The 15978-nt window shown below is 36.1% G+C and overlaps 1 protein-coding gene across 1 annotated transcript in view; it reads right to left on the minus strand.

Moving 5' to 3' along the window:
• The window catches only part of LOC107742799 (lysine-specific demethylase 4B-like), a 62314-nt gene extending 46506 nt beyond the window's left edge, over positions 1–15808 (minus strand). Inside the window, exons 1-5 of the mRNA XM_016555841.1 lie at positions 15695–15808; positions 11711–12059; positions 10862–11041; positions 9995–10188; positions 1884–1933 (exon numbers count right to left, since the gene is read on the minus strand). Of these exons, the coding sequence (XP_016411327.1) occupies positions 1884–1933; positions 9995–10188; positions 10862–11041; positions 11711–12040 (754 nt within the window). The 5' untranslated portion in view covers positions 12041–12059; positions 15695–15808. The remainder of the gene's footprint in view (positions 1–1883; positions 1934–9994; positions 10189–10861; positions 11042–11710; positions 12060–15694) is intronic.
• Positions 15809–15978: the final 170 nt, after the last annotated feature.

The raw sequence follows: 15978 nt of genomic DNA on the forward strand, positions 1-15978 counted from the left end.
TATATATATATCATGTAATATCATAAAACTTTAAATACTTTAAAATCTCCGAGACTCCTAAAGAGATTTATACTATCTATATATAATCCTATATATTGATAAAAGTCTTATTTATTTCAGAGCATCAAAACTGAAGTGCATTATAGCTTGATGGCAGTAAAATAAATCCTAATTCATCCTAATCATCAAAGGGCGAAAAAAACAAACAAAAAAACACCAAATGAGGGCGAAAAAAGACGAGTCATGGCGTCAAAACGCTGCTGGTGTTTATATACACGTGTTCTCTGTGTGACGTCTCTGCGCGGTTCATCATGTCGAGTACGCTCGCTGGTTTAAAGCGGGGTGTTTGTTTAAGTGGGACAGGAGCGTGTGTGGGTTATGCTAGCGTTTTGAAGCACAGCAGCCTCAGATCTCAGAGACACACAAACATCTTCACATCTCATAATCCACACAACCACAGGCAGACGCCAGGGCTTTCCTAGACAGCGCCGCGAATATTCGGGAGATTTTCTGCCAGCACCTCGTTCAGGATTACGGCAATGTTTTGTCTGCGTTATTTGGGGCAGGAAAAGAACAGGATTTTCAGGCAGGAATACTTCATCCGATACTGAACTACTGCCATCATTTACTCAACCTCAAACCTGCATGGCTTTCTTCCTTCAGTAAAACACAAACTGAGAAATTTCGCAGATTATTCCTCACACAAATTTATTGTACGACTTCAAAAGAAGTGAAATACAGCGTACAGCTCATATGGACTACTGTTATGGTGCTTTTTAGTCATTTTACACCAAAAGGGTTTAAATCTACACAAATTTTTTTTTTGATGAAACAATGTTAAAAAAATAAATACAATAATAAACAAATGTCATATAAATACATTAATTATATAAATATTTATAAAAATAAAACATAATATATACATCAAAATAAATAAACATAATAACACATTATATATATGTGTGTGTGTGTGTGTATAAATATATACAGTGGGTACGGAAAGTATTCAGACCCCCTTAAATTTTTCACTCTTTGTCACTGTATATATATAAATATATATGTGTGTGTAAACTAATCAAACTAAAATACATATACATAAATACACTAGTCAACATCTGAAGTGGATCAAAACCTTTAAATCAAAGTTGTCCTAAAACCTAAAATAAAATTGTCAACTTTGATGAACTTTTTTGATCCACTTCAAATGTTGACTACTGTATATATATACATACACATATTTATTTATTTTTTCATATATCCTGAATAGAGTTAATGATATTAATCATCGACGTTACTGATAAACGGTTGATGAAACGCTAAAAAAATAAATAAAAGAATAAATTTACAAAGATTTATAAAATATTATTTCATATATATTATATTTATATGTAAATATTTTATATAAATAAAAATAAATTAGTACATAATATTATTATATAATATATACACCTAATTTTTATGTTCATTTTTATTTTATTTGAATATATCATGTATTATTAATACATATAATAGCATAATATTATATAATATAATTTTATAAAAGACATATATTTACATATGCGTGTATATATAATATATATTTAATTTTTTTATATATTACATGTATTATTTTAGTTTTATTATATATTTTTATTAACATTTTAATTTTATTTGTTTATTTATTTTTTAAATGTATATATGTGTGTGTGTATACATAAATTTATATTTGTTGCACCAAAGAAAAAAGTATGGAACAAAAAGTGAACGAGTTTCCAACATTAATCCTGTTCCCGCTCCTTTTCCTTTAAGTCTTCTGTATGTAAATGACCTCTGTTTTGATCGCCTAACCTACCACGTTCCACTTCGGCATGGAGACACGCTAACGAACGGATGTGAGGTCTTACCTTGCGCCAGCCGCTCCAACCTCTTGCCGTGCTCGGGAGGAATGGCATACCTGCGGTGAAGAGGAAAAAACCGAGATCAATTAACGGGATCAATGGACAAGACGAAAGGGAAAGACACTGGAGGGACGCGCAGCGAGACGCCTCTCTGTGAGAACTGCTCTCTGAACATCACACAGCCCTCGAAAACATGAAACACGCAGAGAACATTTCACCCCTATTTCACATTCACCAGTCGCACGCTAGTTTAAAGACAAAGTACTCAAACGTCACCGAGACAAAGCCTGGAAAATTACTGCGCGAGAGCCAATTTATTTCAGCTAATCGGCTCAAACACGCGCAGCGCTAATACAGATTGTGCTGTAACGGTTTTGCTGGAGAAGGAAACGGCACAATATCTTCCGTGCCGCTAAAGGTTCAATTCGCTTGACGTCGTTATTGACATTGTCTGTATTAGCCTAATTATTTCCTCAAGTTTACGGAAAGCCGAAACCCTCCCGAGGCCTCGAACGCAAATGTAAATCTGGTGCATCACCCTCCCCTGGGCTCCAGCTCCAAATCACACATTCACAGCGGCTTCAGGAGGGGTTTCGAGCGGCGCCACACTGCCCTCTACTGGCGGCAGGAGGCAAAACTGGGATTTTATGGGCGAGTGGCACTTTCTAGTTAAACACGGGCCAATTTCCCAGCAGTGGTTTTCTCTACACAAGCGCAGGATCGTCTGAAAGTCGACTGAATACCAAGTGGACGGATTAGACGTTTGTGTTTGTATGCAGCTGATGGGATGTACAAGAAGGGGTTTGTTTTATTTCACAATGTGTTGTGGCTTTTACTGAAAAGTTACAGGAGAAAAAGTACAAGAATCATGGGGGAAAACAAAGAGGGATGGGAACTGAAAGCGCTTGACATGGCTATGCACTAACCAAACGGGAACAAGAACAAGATGGAAATAAGATCTATGGAGAAAAGCCGCTAGTCAGCAGCCTATGATTCCCATATTCAGATAATTATGGAATCAGCAGTAGCACATAGGGATGTAACGATTCACTCAACTCATGATTCGATTCACGATTTTGATTTCATGATTCGATTCTTTTTTCCTTTTTTTTTTTACAAAATGAGGTTTAAGACAAATTATAAATAAATGTGTCCTTTTATTATTGCTTGGACAAAATGCTGCATGTTTCTTTGTGAAATTGAAATATAACACTATAATAATAATATACTAATACAGCACTTTATATTATTGCTCTTTTGTTGGTTTTGATTGCTTTATTGTCCTCATTTGTAAATCGCTTTGGATAAAAGCATCTGCTAAATAACAAAATTTAAATATAATGTAAATGTAAATAACAAAACTAAATTAACATTTTAAAACAAGCCCCAAATCAAATAAATAAGTAACACAAATAAAAAAAATATCTTCATATAAACAAAATAAGGCTTTGTCTGTGCTCTTTCCATTTAAAATGAGAGGCAAATAAAGAAAATAAGAACAAATAATCTAATTACAATCAACAGAACAAATAAATACAATAGAGCAAATACAAATAAAATAAACAGTGCTTTTCAGGTTTTTTTAGGTAGGTCTAACAGTTTTTAAGTACATGAATTGAATAAAGTAATCAAATGTAAAATAACATTGCATATTTGACTGTATAAATTAAAGATGAAGTTGCAAAAGCTATTCAATCAAGAGCAGTGAGTGATTTCCTTGGCTTTTGTTGTTTGATTAACATTAAGAAAGTGCTGTCACTTTAAGACAACACACGAATCCACTACTGTAAGTTCAACCGACTCTGTCTGCTGGGATACTCACCAAGACAGGCATGTTGACATAATTTGTCCATAATTTGTCCATTCAAGTACAAGTCTTGAAAGAGAACTCATTATTTGCCCACTCTGAGACGCGGGATTTGGCGCTTCAGATGAGCGCATAGACAAATCTACTCATTCACATCTGGATCTTTAATGTTTAAACTGGCAAGGCTTAAATGAGTTTAGTTTAAACACAGATCACACATCTCACCTGCGCGCACGCTAATCAACACCCGGGTGATGACGGCATAAATGACTGGTAATATATGAGCATACGGCACTCGCATTGAACAAAGTTTACAAAGAGTGACTGGTTTGTTCATCGCTGTTGTTGTAATGTATTGGGAAACCAGATTGTGTATCTGTTGACAGAAACATACATTAGCCGAACTCTGTCTGTTTTACGTGTTGTTATCTTTAACAAGCCATATTACAGATGCGTTGTCAGATTTAAGTTGACCTGCGGTGCAAGTGCGTGCCGAACCGTGGGTGGAGAACGGTACAGTTCGATTTTTTACCAAGAACCGTTACACCCCTAGTAGGGATCTACGTACATGCAGATATTACACTAATAGCACAGGATTCATTCTTGGATTAAAAAACATTTAATACCAAATCTAAGCACACAGGGATCTCGAGACTAGTTTTTAAAATTGAACTACTTAAAACCGTAATACAGTGTCTTATAACTGCGCAAGACACTAAAAGCAGTGAGATGCCACTTAATGGCCTCCACCTACAGCAAATATGAATGCTAATCAATTCCCATGATGTGGTGCACTGTTGAATGCTTTGGGAACTGCCCTGAAACTCCAAAGATGGAGCTATTGGGAAATCGAACGGCTGGCCACAACCACCCCAACTCTAAGGACACTGGCGGTAGTGGATTCAATTTGGTGTTTGAGGTGCCACCACAGATCAATAACAATTAGATGGATCTTTCTCTCCCTTTTTTCTTACAGATAAAAGCTAGATCTGATGAGCGGCTGTAATTAGGGTACGAATGGTTCCTGCCAGCAGGAATATCCTTACACCCCACTAACCCCACCAGATCAAGCTGACAGTAACTCTATCTGGCAACCGAAAGTTGCAGAAGCTCTATTCGATCTGGAACTGCCTGGGGAGGAAGGCAAATATTGACAAAAATCACACCGGGGGCACCAGAAATCAAGGTAAATCCGAGGGGTTTGGCTTGGTGTGACTGGAAACACCCACCTGGAGGAAAGCCTCTAGCCTCTTGAGGTTCCTCAGGCACCACCGGAACAACGAAATGAACAAGAAGCGTCCACTAAACACCGTTTGAGATTTTGAGACAAGGGTACTTGGGTGCCTGGGCGTACGTAAGGGATGCATCCCATTTACCTCGTTTATGGCCCATGAAACAATTCCGTACTTCACTTCCTAGATGCAATATCTCTCCAGTCCCACGGCGGAAACACAAAACCCCTACCTGCCAAACGGCACCGACGCCGCCGGCAGCGTTAAGCTTTTATTTGTCATCATCTTGAAGAGGACAAGAACAAGAAAACAAGCAATAAGAATCAAGCTATTCCCTTGGCTCCCTCTCTCAGCGATTATTTCCGGCAGCGTGCGCACCACTTTGGGCCACTCCGCAATCTTTAAGAATCTGACACTAGATCTCAGGAGGCGGCGAGAATTATGACTTTGATGGGAGGAGAGTTGGAGGCGAATGAAGTTAATTTCACAGTGGCTGAACAGAGGGTTAGGCAAACAGCTACCACACACACTTTAACATACTGTAATTACCAGAAAAGTAAAACGGATTCAATTTCAAAAGCAGAAGGGAGTGTTTGGGTGGGGAGGACGAGCGCACGCATAGTTGCATTAAGCCGAGTTGAAGGGTGAGTAAATTTTCTCCTCTTTCCTTTTTTTCTGTGCACGAGCCTTGCCGTTCTCCGCTATGCGGAAAGTTAACTTGAGATAAGGCCTCCGGAGAGCGGGAAAAAGAGAGAATGCTTAGCTAGAGACATCAAGAGCTAACACTTCAGAGAGATATGAGGACACAGAAGAAATGGGGACGGAAAGATACTCAAGAGAGCAAGCGAGACCTCTTAAAGAATCACACTTTTGTACCCTTATCCATTTGGGCACCTGTGCCTACCAGAGCTTGACCCAAAAACACGCTACGACCCTTTCAACATGATTCATGTCAATGCATTAAACTCTACAGAGACAAAGTGTCAAGCACTAGCATTAAATCTGGCCCTAGTGCAACTTTCAAATGAGGAGTCCTTGATGTTACCTCTTGCATTTGCTATTCACAGTTTTATGGTTCCCACATCTTTTGATCAGGGAACTGAACTTTTTCATTACAGAAACCCTATTTTTACATGCAAACTCTGAGGTCTCTTTTGCAATTGGTAGCTACGCACAAAATAAAATGGTCAATAACATTCTTTTTAAAATGAGGGTATATTATGCTAACAAGCTTTGAAATTAAATAAAGAATTCAACAACTTTCCTTAAAGCAAACAGATGCAGTTGCATTTGTGTAACATTTACATTGATGGATTTATGTACTTCTACTAAACTGTGAGGATAAAAATGATTGATGTTTGACATAAATCATTTTTGGTACAAAAAGCACTAGTCGTTGTCCGTGCGCTTTTATTAAAGGATCTGACAAAGGAGTGTGTAATTCTAAAAGTTTACTATGAAAAATTCTTTGATTTCATGAAAAACTAGTTAGTTTTCAATCCTGAACAACTAACGTTCAATTACGTAAAAAATACTCAATTTCTCATTGAAACTCAATTTCTAAACTATTTTTGAGCTTTGCATTTCAACGACTTTCCCAGTTGTTTGTGATTATTGATTAACAATTTTAAAAGTGCACTTTGTATAGATTACACTCACAATAAATATAACATTTTAGCACTCAGCATCATTAAAATATATCATTAAGTCCTGGGAAACACTCTACCATTTAGTGGGAGTCTTGCTTCCTACTTTCTACTTAAAAGTCTTTCGTGATGCAACCTATTATGTTTTTCATCTCACGCATTTTTTGAAGCCCCGACGCCATTCACTTTACAAATTCCTAAAACATTGACCACTTTTAAATGAATTTTTCCAAGGCAAAAAAAAACACCCTTGATTGACTACTGCTTTCCAGCTTGATTAAAAGACACGAGACTCACAGATGCATGAAATATCCCTCTGTACGACATCCCGAGATACTGACAGAACAGCTGCGTCTAATGAACGCGGTTTCTTTAAGACAACACAAACCCAGGGCATCAAGGACTAGTGCACAAGTATGCAAAACACACTTGCATCTTTCTCGAAAGAGGGGATACACCAGGGAGAAGATACAATATGAGAGTGTGTGAAGAAAAAAACTCAAATGTGGAAAAAAAAAAAAAGGACACTAAAAGCATATTTAAACTCTTTCAGCACAGGAAAGACGCCCAGCCAGAAAATTGTGTATTCTGCACCTCAAAATACAGTATTAAAGCTTCTCCGCAAGAATGGAGAGGAAAAGTCAAGCTGAACTTCAGTAAAAAACAAACCAACAGAATAAATACCAAGTAATTTCAACAGCATTTGGATTTGGATCAAGCGATGTTATGCTTGGTTTTCACATCTTTTAGTCCACAATTGACAGCTCTTCTTGTCAAAAACTTGATTTCAATGTGCATTTATCTTTCTATCCATTGAATGAAAGCATAGCACATATACATATACATCACCCCTAACGATCCTCTAGAGGATTTACTTCACAACCAAGTGCTTCTGAAACGACCGGCTCCATTATAAAGAGCCTGTTGTACGTTTAAATGCGGCAAGAGCGAGATAGTGAGACAAAGCAAACGCCACAGGATTCATCTCTCTCGATGACATCATCCCGAATGTCTACAGCCGATGTGAATCACAACAGCGCCTCCAAGTGGCCGAAAGCTGATCTACATTTAAGGTTCTTCATATTGCACCCATGGCACGTTGGTACTGTAAAATCAAGCATAAAGTCTAGTTTTTGAGACACTAAATGTCAATCAAACTGATGGACCGCAATTTTATCTTCACAAGCCCCATATATGGCAAGCATCAAATCACTTTTTGGTTAAACACTGCCGAAATGACCGAATCTGATCATACTTAATCACTGTGATGTAGTTTGTGTGTTAAAAAAATGGCCCAAAAAAAAACCTTTGAATCTTTAGAATTCAACTAAATGCACATATAAAACCTATATAAAAATTATAATTATACACAAACTTACTGGATGCGCAAGAAACTAAAACAAATGTAACAATTTTTAATGGTCATGACTTGTTTTTAACTAAGTAATGCAAAATGATTTATAAACCCTCCAGATATTGAAATATTTTAACAAAATATTAATGTAACATTTTCATCAGCATTTGGGACATAATATTGTTTACCTCATAAAATGTTGATTGCTAAAATATGTTTTAAAAAATTATATAAATATATAATTATGCACAAATGTATTGAATGCACTCGAAAAGAAAGCAAATAACAATTTTAATGGTGATGCTTTGTCCTTGACAGGGTACAAGATTACCTACAATCTAAAACATGACATTTCTGAAATTGTTTTGTTCAAAAGAAATAATGGTAAATTAAATACTAGGAAATGAATATAAAATAGGAAATATACAAAGACAGTTTACTACAGAAAACTACAGTTCAGTTCAATTAACAACAAAGCACATGCAAAGAATGCAATGACTGTGGCAACTTTAACATTTGAAAGGATACTATGGCAAAGTTATCGCTTTCCTTATTCAAACTGATTTTTTTCATGAATATATGATTGACCTGAAGAATTAAAGCTATGTCATACACTTGGAAAATTATGAGTTTTATCATGCTCATAGACACTAGGGGTGTGACAATACACTTAGCTCACAAGGCGAGACAAAATGCAGATACTTGGTTCACTAGAATGAGACAATGTTTTAATACTTTAAGAAATTTTCAAATGACAAAATATTTGTCTTTTAATCACAAAAAGTAAAACAATGCAGTTGTATTTTGAAATGTTTTAACTAATCTAGTGCTTAACTAATGATTATTTTGCTAATCAAGTAATCTACTGATTATTTTGACGAGTAATCTGATATTTTTTTAGTAATACAAATAGAACTAAGGGAAAAAACAGGCTTTAATATGACTATATTTATATATAAAATAACGATGAGGCAATAATAATTGGCCTCAAATAAAGTATCAAAACCAAGTCATATGTCGATATATTCTCCTGTGTTGGCATAGGTTTAAATGATTTAATTTCAAATCAAGTGAGTTTTCCCAGATGAACGTTAAGCAACCCAAACTCACCGTATATGCAGAGTTTAGCCCCTTTCACACATACAGTCTTTACTGGTAAATTACCGTTAAGAGATCATTAGGAAATGAATATAAAATAGGAAATATACAAAGACAGTTTACTACAGAAAACTACAGTTCAGTTCAATTAACAACCAACAACAAATTAAAATAGTCCAAGAACTGGTAACTTAAACAGGGTTCGTACAGATACTGCAAAATACAATTCCAGGACTTAAGGAATTGCACTACTTTTTTGGTTTTCGAGGACTAAAATCAGATCTCACTAATCAATCAATGTTGTTATTATCTTTCAAATTCTAATAAATAAACTAATAAAACAAAATGGTACAAATAAAGTGCAGCACATGCAAAGAATGCAATGACTGTGGCAACTTTAACATTTGAATCGCAGCTTTTTCAATGTGTCGCGCTCGAGACCCAGGCTTCTTTTCCATTCATCAGCTGCGACTCTGCAATTGGATAGGCCTACTATTATGCACGTCTCGTGTTTATAAGAGCAAAAACTTCTGATTGGCTAGTAATGTTAGTTTGGTTGAGAGTAAAAGCTGTGTTCCTTCGAACGTGATATCAACAAGTGTTTTTAAATGTAAGATGACTATCTTTTTTTTCCCGCAGGCAAACGTCGCATGCCGGAGAACTTTAAGCCCTAGTTTCTGTAATATAATTTTTTAAAATAAATTTTCAGAGTGCATTTTTATATAAAACGTCAAAAATTTATTTCTACCATGAATTTAAAAATTATAATTACAATTAAAGTTATACACAAAATTTACTGAATGCACATGAAAAGAGAACAAAGTCAAGTAAATGTTTTGGTAAAATACTGTCAAAATGACCAAATCTGATCACACTTAATCACTTTAATGTAGTTCAAGTGTTAAAAATGGCCAACAAACTCCTCTGAATCTTTTTGCACTCAACTAAACGCACATATATAGTGAATGTAGGACGCTCACCAGGACTTTGGTTGGCCGAAATGCAGGTAGTTGATGCTGTAGAGGTCCATGTCCTCCGTGTGCCAGGCAAAAGTGGTTTTCCACATGCCGAAGTACAGGTAGGGCGTGTTGACGCCCTCGATGACGATCCCACACTCCTGCTCCACCATGTCCAGAAGAGTGTTCAGATGGCCGATGTTCCACTCTGTGATGTCCTGATGAAGAAAAAACATCATAAACACATGCATATGGATAAAATCATCAAGGTTATTACAGTAACTAAATCCATACTTAAAGGTGACATATCATGAAAATCTGACTTTTCCAGGTTTTAAGTGCTATAATCAGGTCCACGTTGCATCTACCAACCAAGGAAACGTGAAAAAGATTAACCCAGTAACTTTGTTTAGGTAAGCCTTTTTCTGCAAGCGTCTGAGAAAACGAGCGCGTTTGATTTTGCTCACTTGGTGACGTGGCAAAGGGATCTCATTATAATGAATGATTTCTGAAGATCATGTGACACTGAAGACTGGCGTAATGATGCTGCAAATACAGAGAAATAAATTACAGTTTAACAGATATTCACATAGAAAAGAGATATTTTAAATAGTAAAATATTTCACAATATTACTGCTTTTTCTGTATTTTGGATCAAATAAATGCAGGCTTGGTGAGCAGAAGAGACTTCTTTAAAAAAAAAAAACATTAAAAATCTTACTGTTCAAAAACTTACTTCACCATTCAGTCAATCTTTTCGAAAAAAATACCCCCAAAAAACAATTTAAATTTTAGTCACGTTATTGACATAAAGGTCCAGATAAGAGAGGGCAACTTTACAAAGAAACCACGTTGTATACATTATAAAAATTGGATTTGATCAAACAAAGCGTACTTTTTACTATTGGCCAGTTTGCGATATTCTCCGACCGTCATGGACTTCTTCTGGATGTTGTATTGAGTGAAGAGTCCTGATTGGCCGGTCACCACTTGCATGATGGGAGCAGGAATGACCATCTCTTCAATGGTCTCATAGGAACGCCGCGGCTTCCAATCCTTCGGCGGAATAACCTGAGCGAGAAAATAACCGTACAGTTAGATAACTGACACAAGCGTTTTTCATTATGTTTGCTCAAGTCCTTAGAAAACAAAAATGACTATCTTAGTGTTCAAAAGATATGAAAAAATGCATTTACAGAATTGATTATTCAAAGTTATATATATATGTATATATGTAAATATATGTGACACTGGACCACAAAACCAGTCATAAGTCGAAATTGAGATTTATACATCATCTGAAAGCTGAATAAATAAGCTTTCCATTGATGTATGGTTTGAAAAAAAAGTGCTGTCATAATACAGTATAACAGGTATAATAACTTTTTTCTTATAACAAAAATAACTGAACATTTAATTCTATGCTCCAGACCTCTATAATAACAGACGGCTGCAATAATGTTCTCTTCCATTGTCTGATTCAACTGGACGTGTCAAGAAGCTCTTCGCTGATTGGCTTGCACCAGAACGCGTCATGCGAATTTTCTGCTCGCGTTGAAATTTTTGAACTTGAGCGGAAGACGCGATTGAGGCGAATATCGTGCGTTTGCGTCCTTCACGTCTTTGCGTTGACTTTGTATGTAATCTACTCGCGAGAATAATTACATTCGCGTCTGGTGTGAACACACCATAATTCTTTTAATTCAAATTAAAATTGAAATTTAACTCAAACTTCCATACCTTTGCCAGACCGGCTCGATGAGCTCCTTGGGTCTCGATATAAGCGATGTACTTCCCAAAGTCCTTGAACTCCTCCATGGTGGGTCTGAAGGTCATGATCTTGTAGGAGTTGGCCGCTGGAGGCGGCGCTGGGAACGGTGGTTCTGGTGTGAGTTCTGGTGCTGACGGCTCTGGCTTTAGGGTTGGTACTGCAGAGGGTTCCTGGGCCGTATCTGAAGCCGGTTCCTGTCTGGAGTCCAGGGTGGGTTGGACAGGTGAATCGTGAGCGGTGTCTGCTTCTGGAGCCGGTTCAGGCTCTGGGTTCAGGTCTGGAGGTAAAGACTGGTCCATGACTGCAGGTCAGCTAAAGCTGCGGACGCAAATACAAAAACATCACCAATCAATACCCACACCACTATTACTAATACTTACAGCCATTCAGAGAAAAACTGCGCTGAGACGAACTAAAAATGCTGATTATAAACTTTGGAATAACTGTTTTTTGTAAAAGTTCTATTTTCTAACATCGTCATATAGGCTAGGTTTGAATTTATATGAATGTATAGGTGAGCACAAAACCAGTCATAAGGGTCAATTTTTTAAAATTGAGATTTATACATCAGCTGAAAGCTGAATAAATAATCTTTCCATTGATGTATGGTTTGTTAGGATCGGACAATATTTGGTCGAGATACAACTATTTGAAAATCTGGAATCTGAGGGTGCAAAAAAATCTAAATATTGAGAAAATCATCTTTAAAGTTGTCCAAATGAAGTCCTTAGCAATGCATATTACTAATCAAAAATTAAGTTTTGATATATTTACAGTAGGAAATTTACAAAATATCTTCATGGAACATGATCTTTACTTAATATCCTAATGATTTTTGGCATAAAAGAGAAATGGATAATTTTGACCCATACAATGTATTGTTGGCTATTGCTACAAATATACCCCAGCGACTTAAGACTGCTTTTGTGCTGCAGGGTCACATATTACATTTTTTAAAATTTATTTCAGGTCCTTAAAGACAGAAACACAAAAACGTATAAATTAATCCTGAGATGAACCCAAAAAAAAAAAAACTAATTATGAACTTAAGTTTGAAACTAACCTTTATTTTGTTAAATTCACTCATCATAAATGATAGTTGGTAGTTGACAAATAACTTCACTCTAAAAGTTTCATTTTTCGCACATCAATATTTTAGGTTTCAATTTATATGAATGTATGAATAAGTGTATTTATTTCAAGTATTTACAGACAGAAATACAAATATCTGAAAATAAGCCTGAGATTAACTAAAAAGTTGAAAACTAATTACAAATTTAAAACTAATCTATGTACATTTTTTCTTCAATTCAGTCAATTATAAATGATAGTTGGTTGATGAATAACTTGTCTATGAAGTTCTTATTTTTTTATATTAATATTTTAAGATACAATTTATATAAATTATATGAGAAAGTGTACTTATTTCAGGTCCTCAAAGACAGAAATAGGCTACAAAAATATAAAAATAAGCCTGAATCAATGAACATCATTAGCAGAAACCGGTTTTTAAATGGTGACAAAAACCTCAAATTCATATATATATATATATATATATAATAACAACATTTTAGACTACTGTCCAAGAATAAACAGTCCTGAAATTAACTAATTAACTGATTAACTAATCTATGAATTAATAGTTTTTTTTATTGAATTGTTTTTGGGGGTTTTCCAATTCAAGCCATGTAGAAAATTATAAAAGATGATGGTTTTTTTTTTAATGATGATGATTTTTAAAAGATTACAAAATAAAAGCATTGAAAAAGAACCTGTTCAGAACAGGCCAATTACCAAAGTGCCCAAAGCGAAACTCTCAGAGCCATTATTATTACTGTCACTGTGCTGAAATCCTCGTCTGACCTGTTGCGTTGCACACGCTTTCATCAGAAACACACAAACCATGAGCCCAACAAGCACACGAATGATGAAAAACACTGTACAGCTGTGAAAAAGAGATAAAAATATGTGGATCTTTGCATGATTCCGCATAAGAAACCAGATTATTGTGCACATCAATACTAAAGATATGCCATTAAACGCCATTAAACTAATGCAATCGGTTTGGACTGAATTCGAATGTTCTAACAATGGAAAGATTCTTTAAAGCACATTTTGAAACAAAGATGCTATTTTGAAGTACTACAAATTTAAAATTAATATTACAGATTTGAAGAGAGATATAGATACATTTTTTGTACACAATGAAGTTGCCAACCAGGATAAAATAATAAAATGGCTAACTAAATTAAATCAAACTAAACTTAAAATATCTGAAATACACAGAATAGTTAGCTAGCTATCAAAGAGTCTGGCAGCCATGATGCTTTGCATGATATTTCCTTATGCAAAAGACATGAAGGAGCGCACATTTTAGTGAACTTACTCAAGGCATTATGATTTAAACGGCATGGAAATACATTAGCCGGAAACACAGACCCTTATAACTAGCTAAAGATAAATTACTATTAATAAGTGATAATATTACCAACAGCAGCCAGAAATCAAATAGGCTACAAGCAAGCAGTGTATTTGTTTTTCCCTTTTCTTGTCACTTCTTGGAAACAGAAGTTGTCCAAACCAAGCAGAAGTGCATAAAAACCTGATTTCATGCTCTCTCTGACAGTGAAAACATTAAATCGCCATGTTATATTACATTATATTTTAATAACTACACTATAGCCTGTGCTGTACCTTAAAGATTTTGCATGCACGAACAAAATCATCAATAACTGCATGACAACTGCATAACAAACCAAGCAGACAAGCATTTAAATAAATCCATTCATCAAAACATTTTTAACTTCAATTGTTGCTTCCGGCTAAAATACGAGTCCATAATTCATAATAACGCTTCCTCTAGTGAAAAAGCCCATATCCTGTTGTCTCGAACATCAAAATCCAGCCACATATTTGTTTTTAAACGGTGCTGGATCTGTGCAGATTTCTCTCCTGATTCAGACCAGACCACTTTTTCACTGGAGGAAGCGTTTTTATGAAACCGGGAGCAAATGTAAAAAATGCTCGATTTGTTTCTTTCAAACATGCAGATTTTGGTCATTAACTGATGGACTGGAGTGCTGTGGATTATTGTGATGTTTTTATCAGCTGTTGTGACTCTCATTCTGACGGCACCCATTCACTGCAGAGCATCCATTGCTGAGACACTGATGCAATGCTACATTTCTCCAAATCTGATGAAGAAACAAACTCATCTAATTCTCGGATGGCCTGAGGGAGAGTCAATTTTCAGCAAATAATCATTTTTGGATGATCTACTCTTTTAAAAAAAAAACAAAAAAAACAATAGCTACATGCAAAATGCATCGCTTATATTTCATTTGATTAGATATTATTAAAGTCTCTGTGTTACCGTCAATATTATGCATGCATGCATGCAATAAATAATCAACAATTGCACGCAAAATTCATCTCAAGTACGTCTTCATAGCTTAGACATTTTTCTACCACTAACTTTCGATTACTGTAGTTCGTTAGATCTTAAAACTATGCTTGATGCTTTACCATAAAGACCATCCACGCATGAAAGAAAGAACCAATCGATGCAAAATGCATGTCAAATTCCTGGTGTTCAGCTCAAGTTCAAACAGCATGAGAGATGGAGGTTTAAATGGCCTTTGTGTATGTGTGCAGCCTACAGCAGAATGCATCATGGCTACTAAAGCGAAATGCATGAAAAATCACACGCGAAATTATTAAAGCAATACATATACATATACATCACACACTGTGACTTATGCATCAAATGCACTCCTGTATTCACGTGCGAACGCTTTAGTGTGCTAATAGTTCTCACTAGCAGCGTTCAGCTGCTGATTTGACAAGCATATCAACACAGCTGCTCTCTTAACATCCCAAATAACAATAAAAACCCCTCCAGTATCCGCGGACTCGACCCGAAAGCGCTATATAGATCGTATATATCGCGTTACCTCCTGCTCTGGTTCGTTTTTTTCCCTTTTTCGCTGTTTTCTTCTCGATTCTCTCCGTTTTCTGGATTCTAACGTTAAAGGATCGGTAGTGTTACGGCAGCGCTGGGCCGCGTCTCCGCCCACTGCAGCGCGACGTGTGCCGTGATTGGCTGGATCGCACCAAAGCGTAACCTCCCATTGGCTGACGCGTTCGATTGACGGCTCAACCGGCCTTTCGCGTCGTGTTTGTGCATTCTATCACGGAAATCACGTATTTCACGTAATAACAGTGTGTCTTCCGGTAT

Source organism: Sinocyclocheilus rhinocerous, unplaced genomic scaffold (assembly GCF_001515625.1).
Source record: "Sinocyclocheilus rhinocerous isolate Xijiao unplaced genomic scaffold, SAMN03320098_v1.1 scaffold1879, whole genome shotgun sequence".
In the NCBI taxonomy this organism is placed as follows: Eukaryota; Metazoa; Chordata; class Actinopteri; order Cypriniformes; family Cyprinidae; genus Sinocyclocheilus; species Sinocyclocheilus rhinocerous.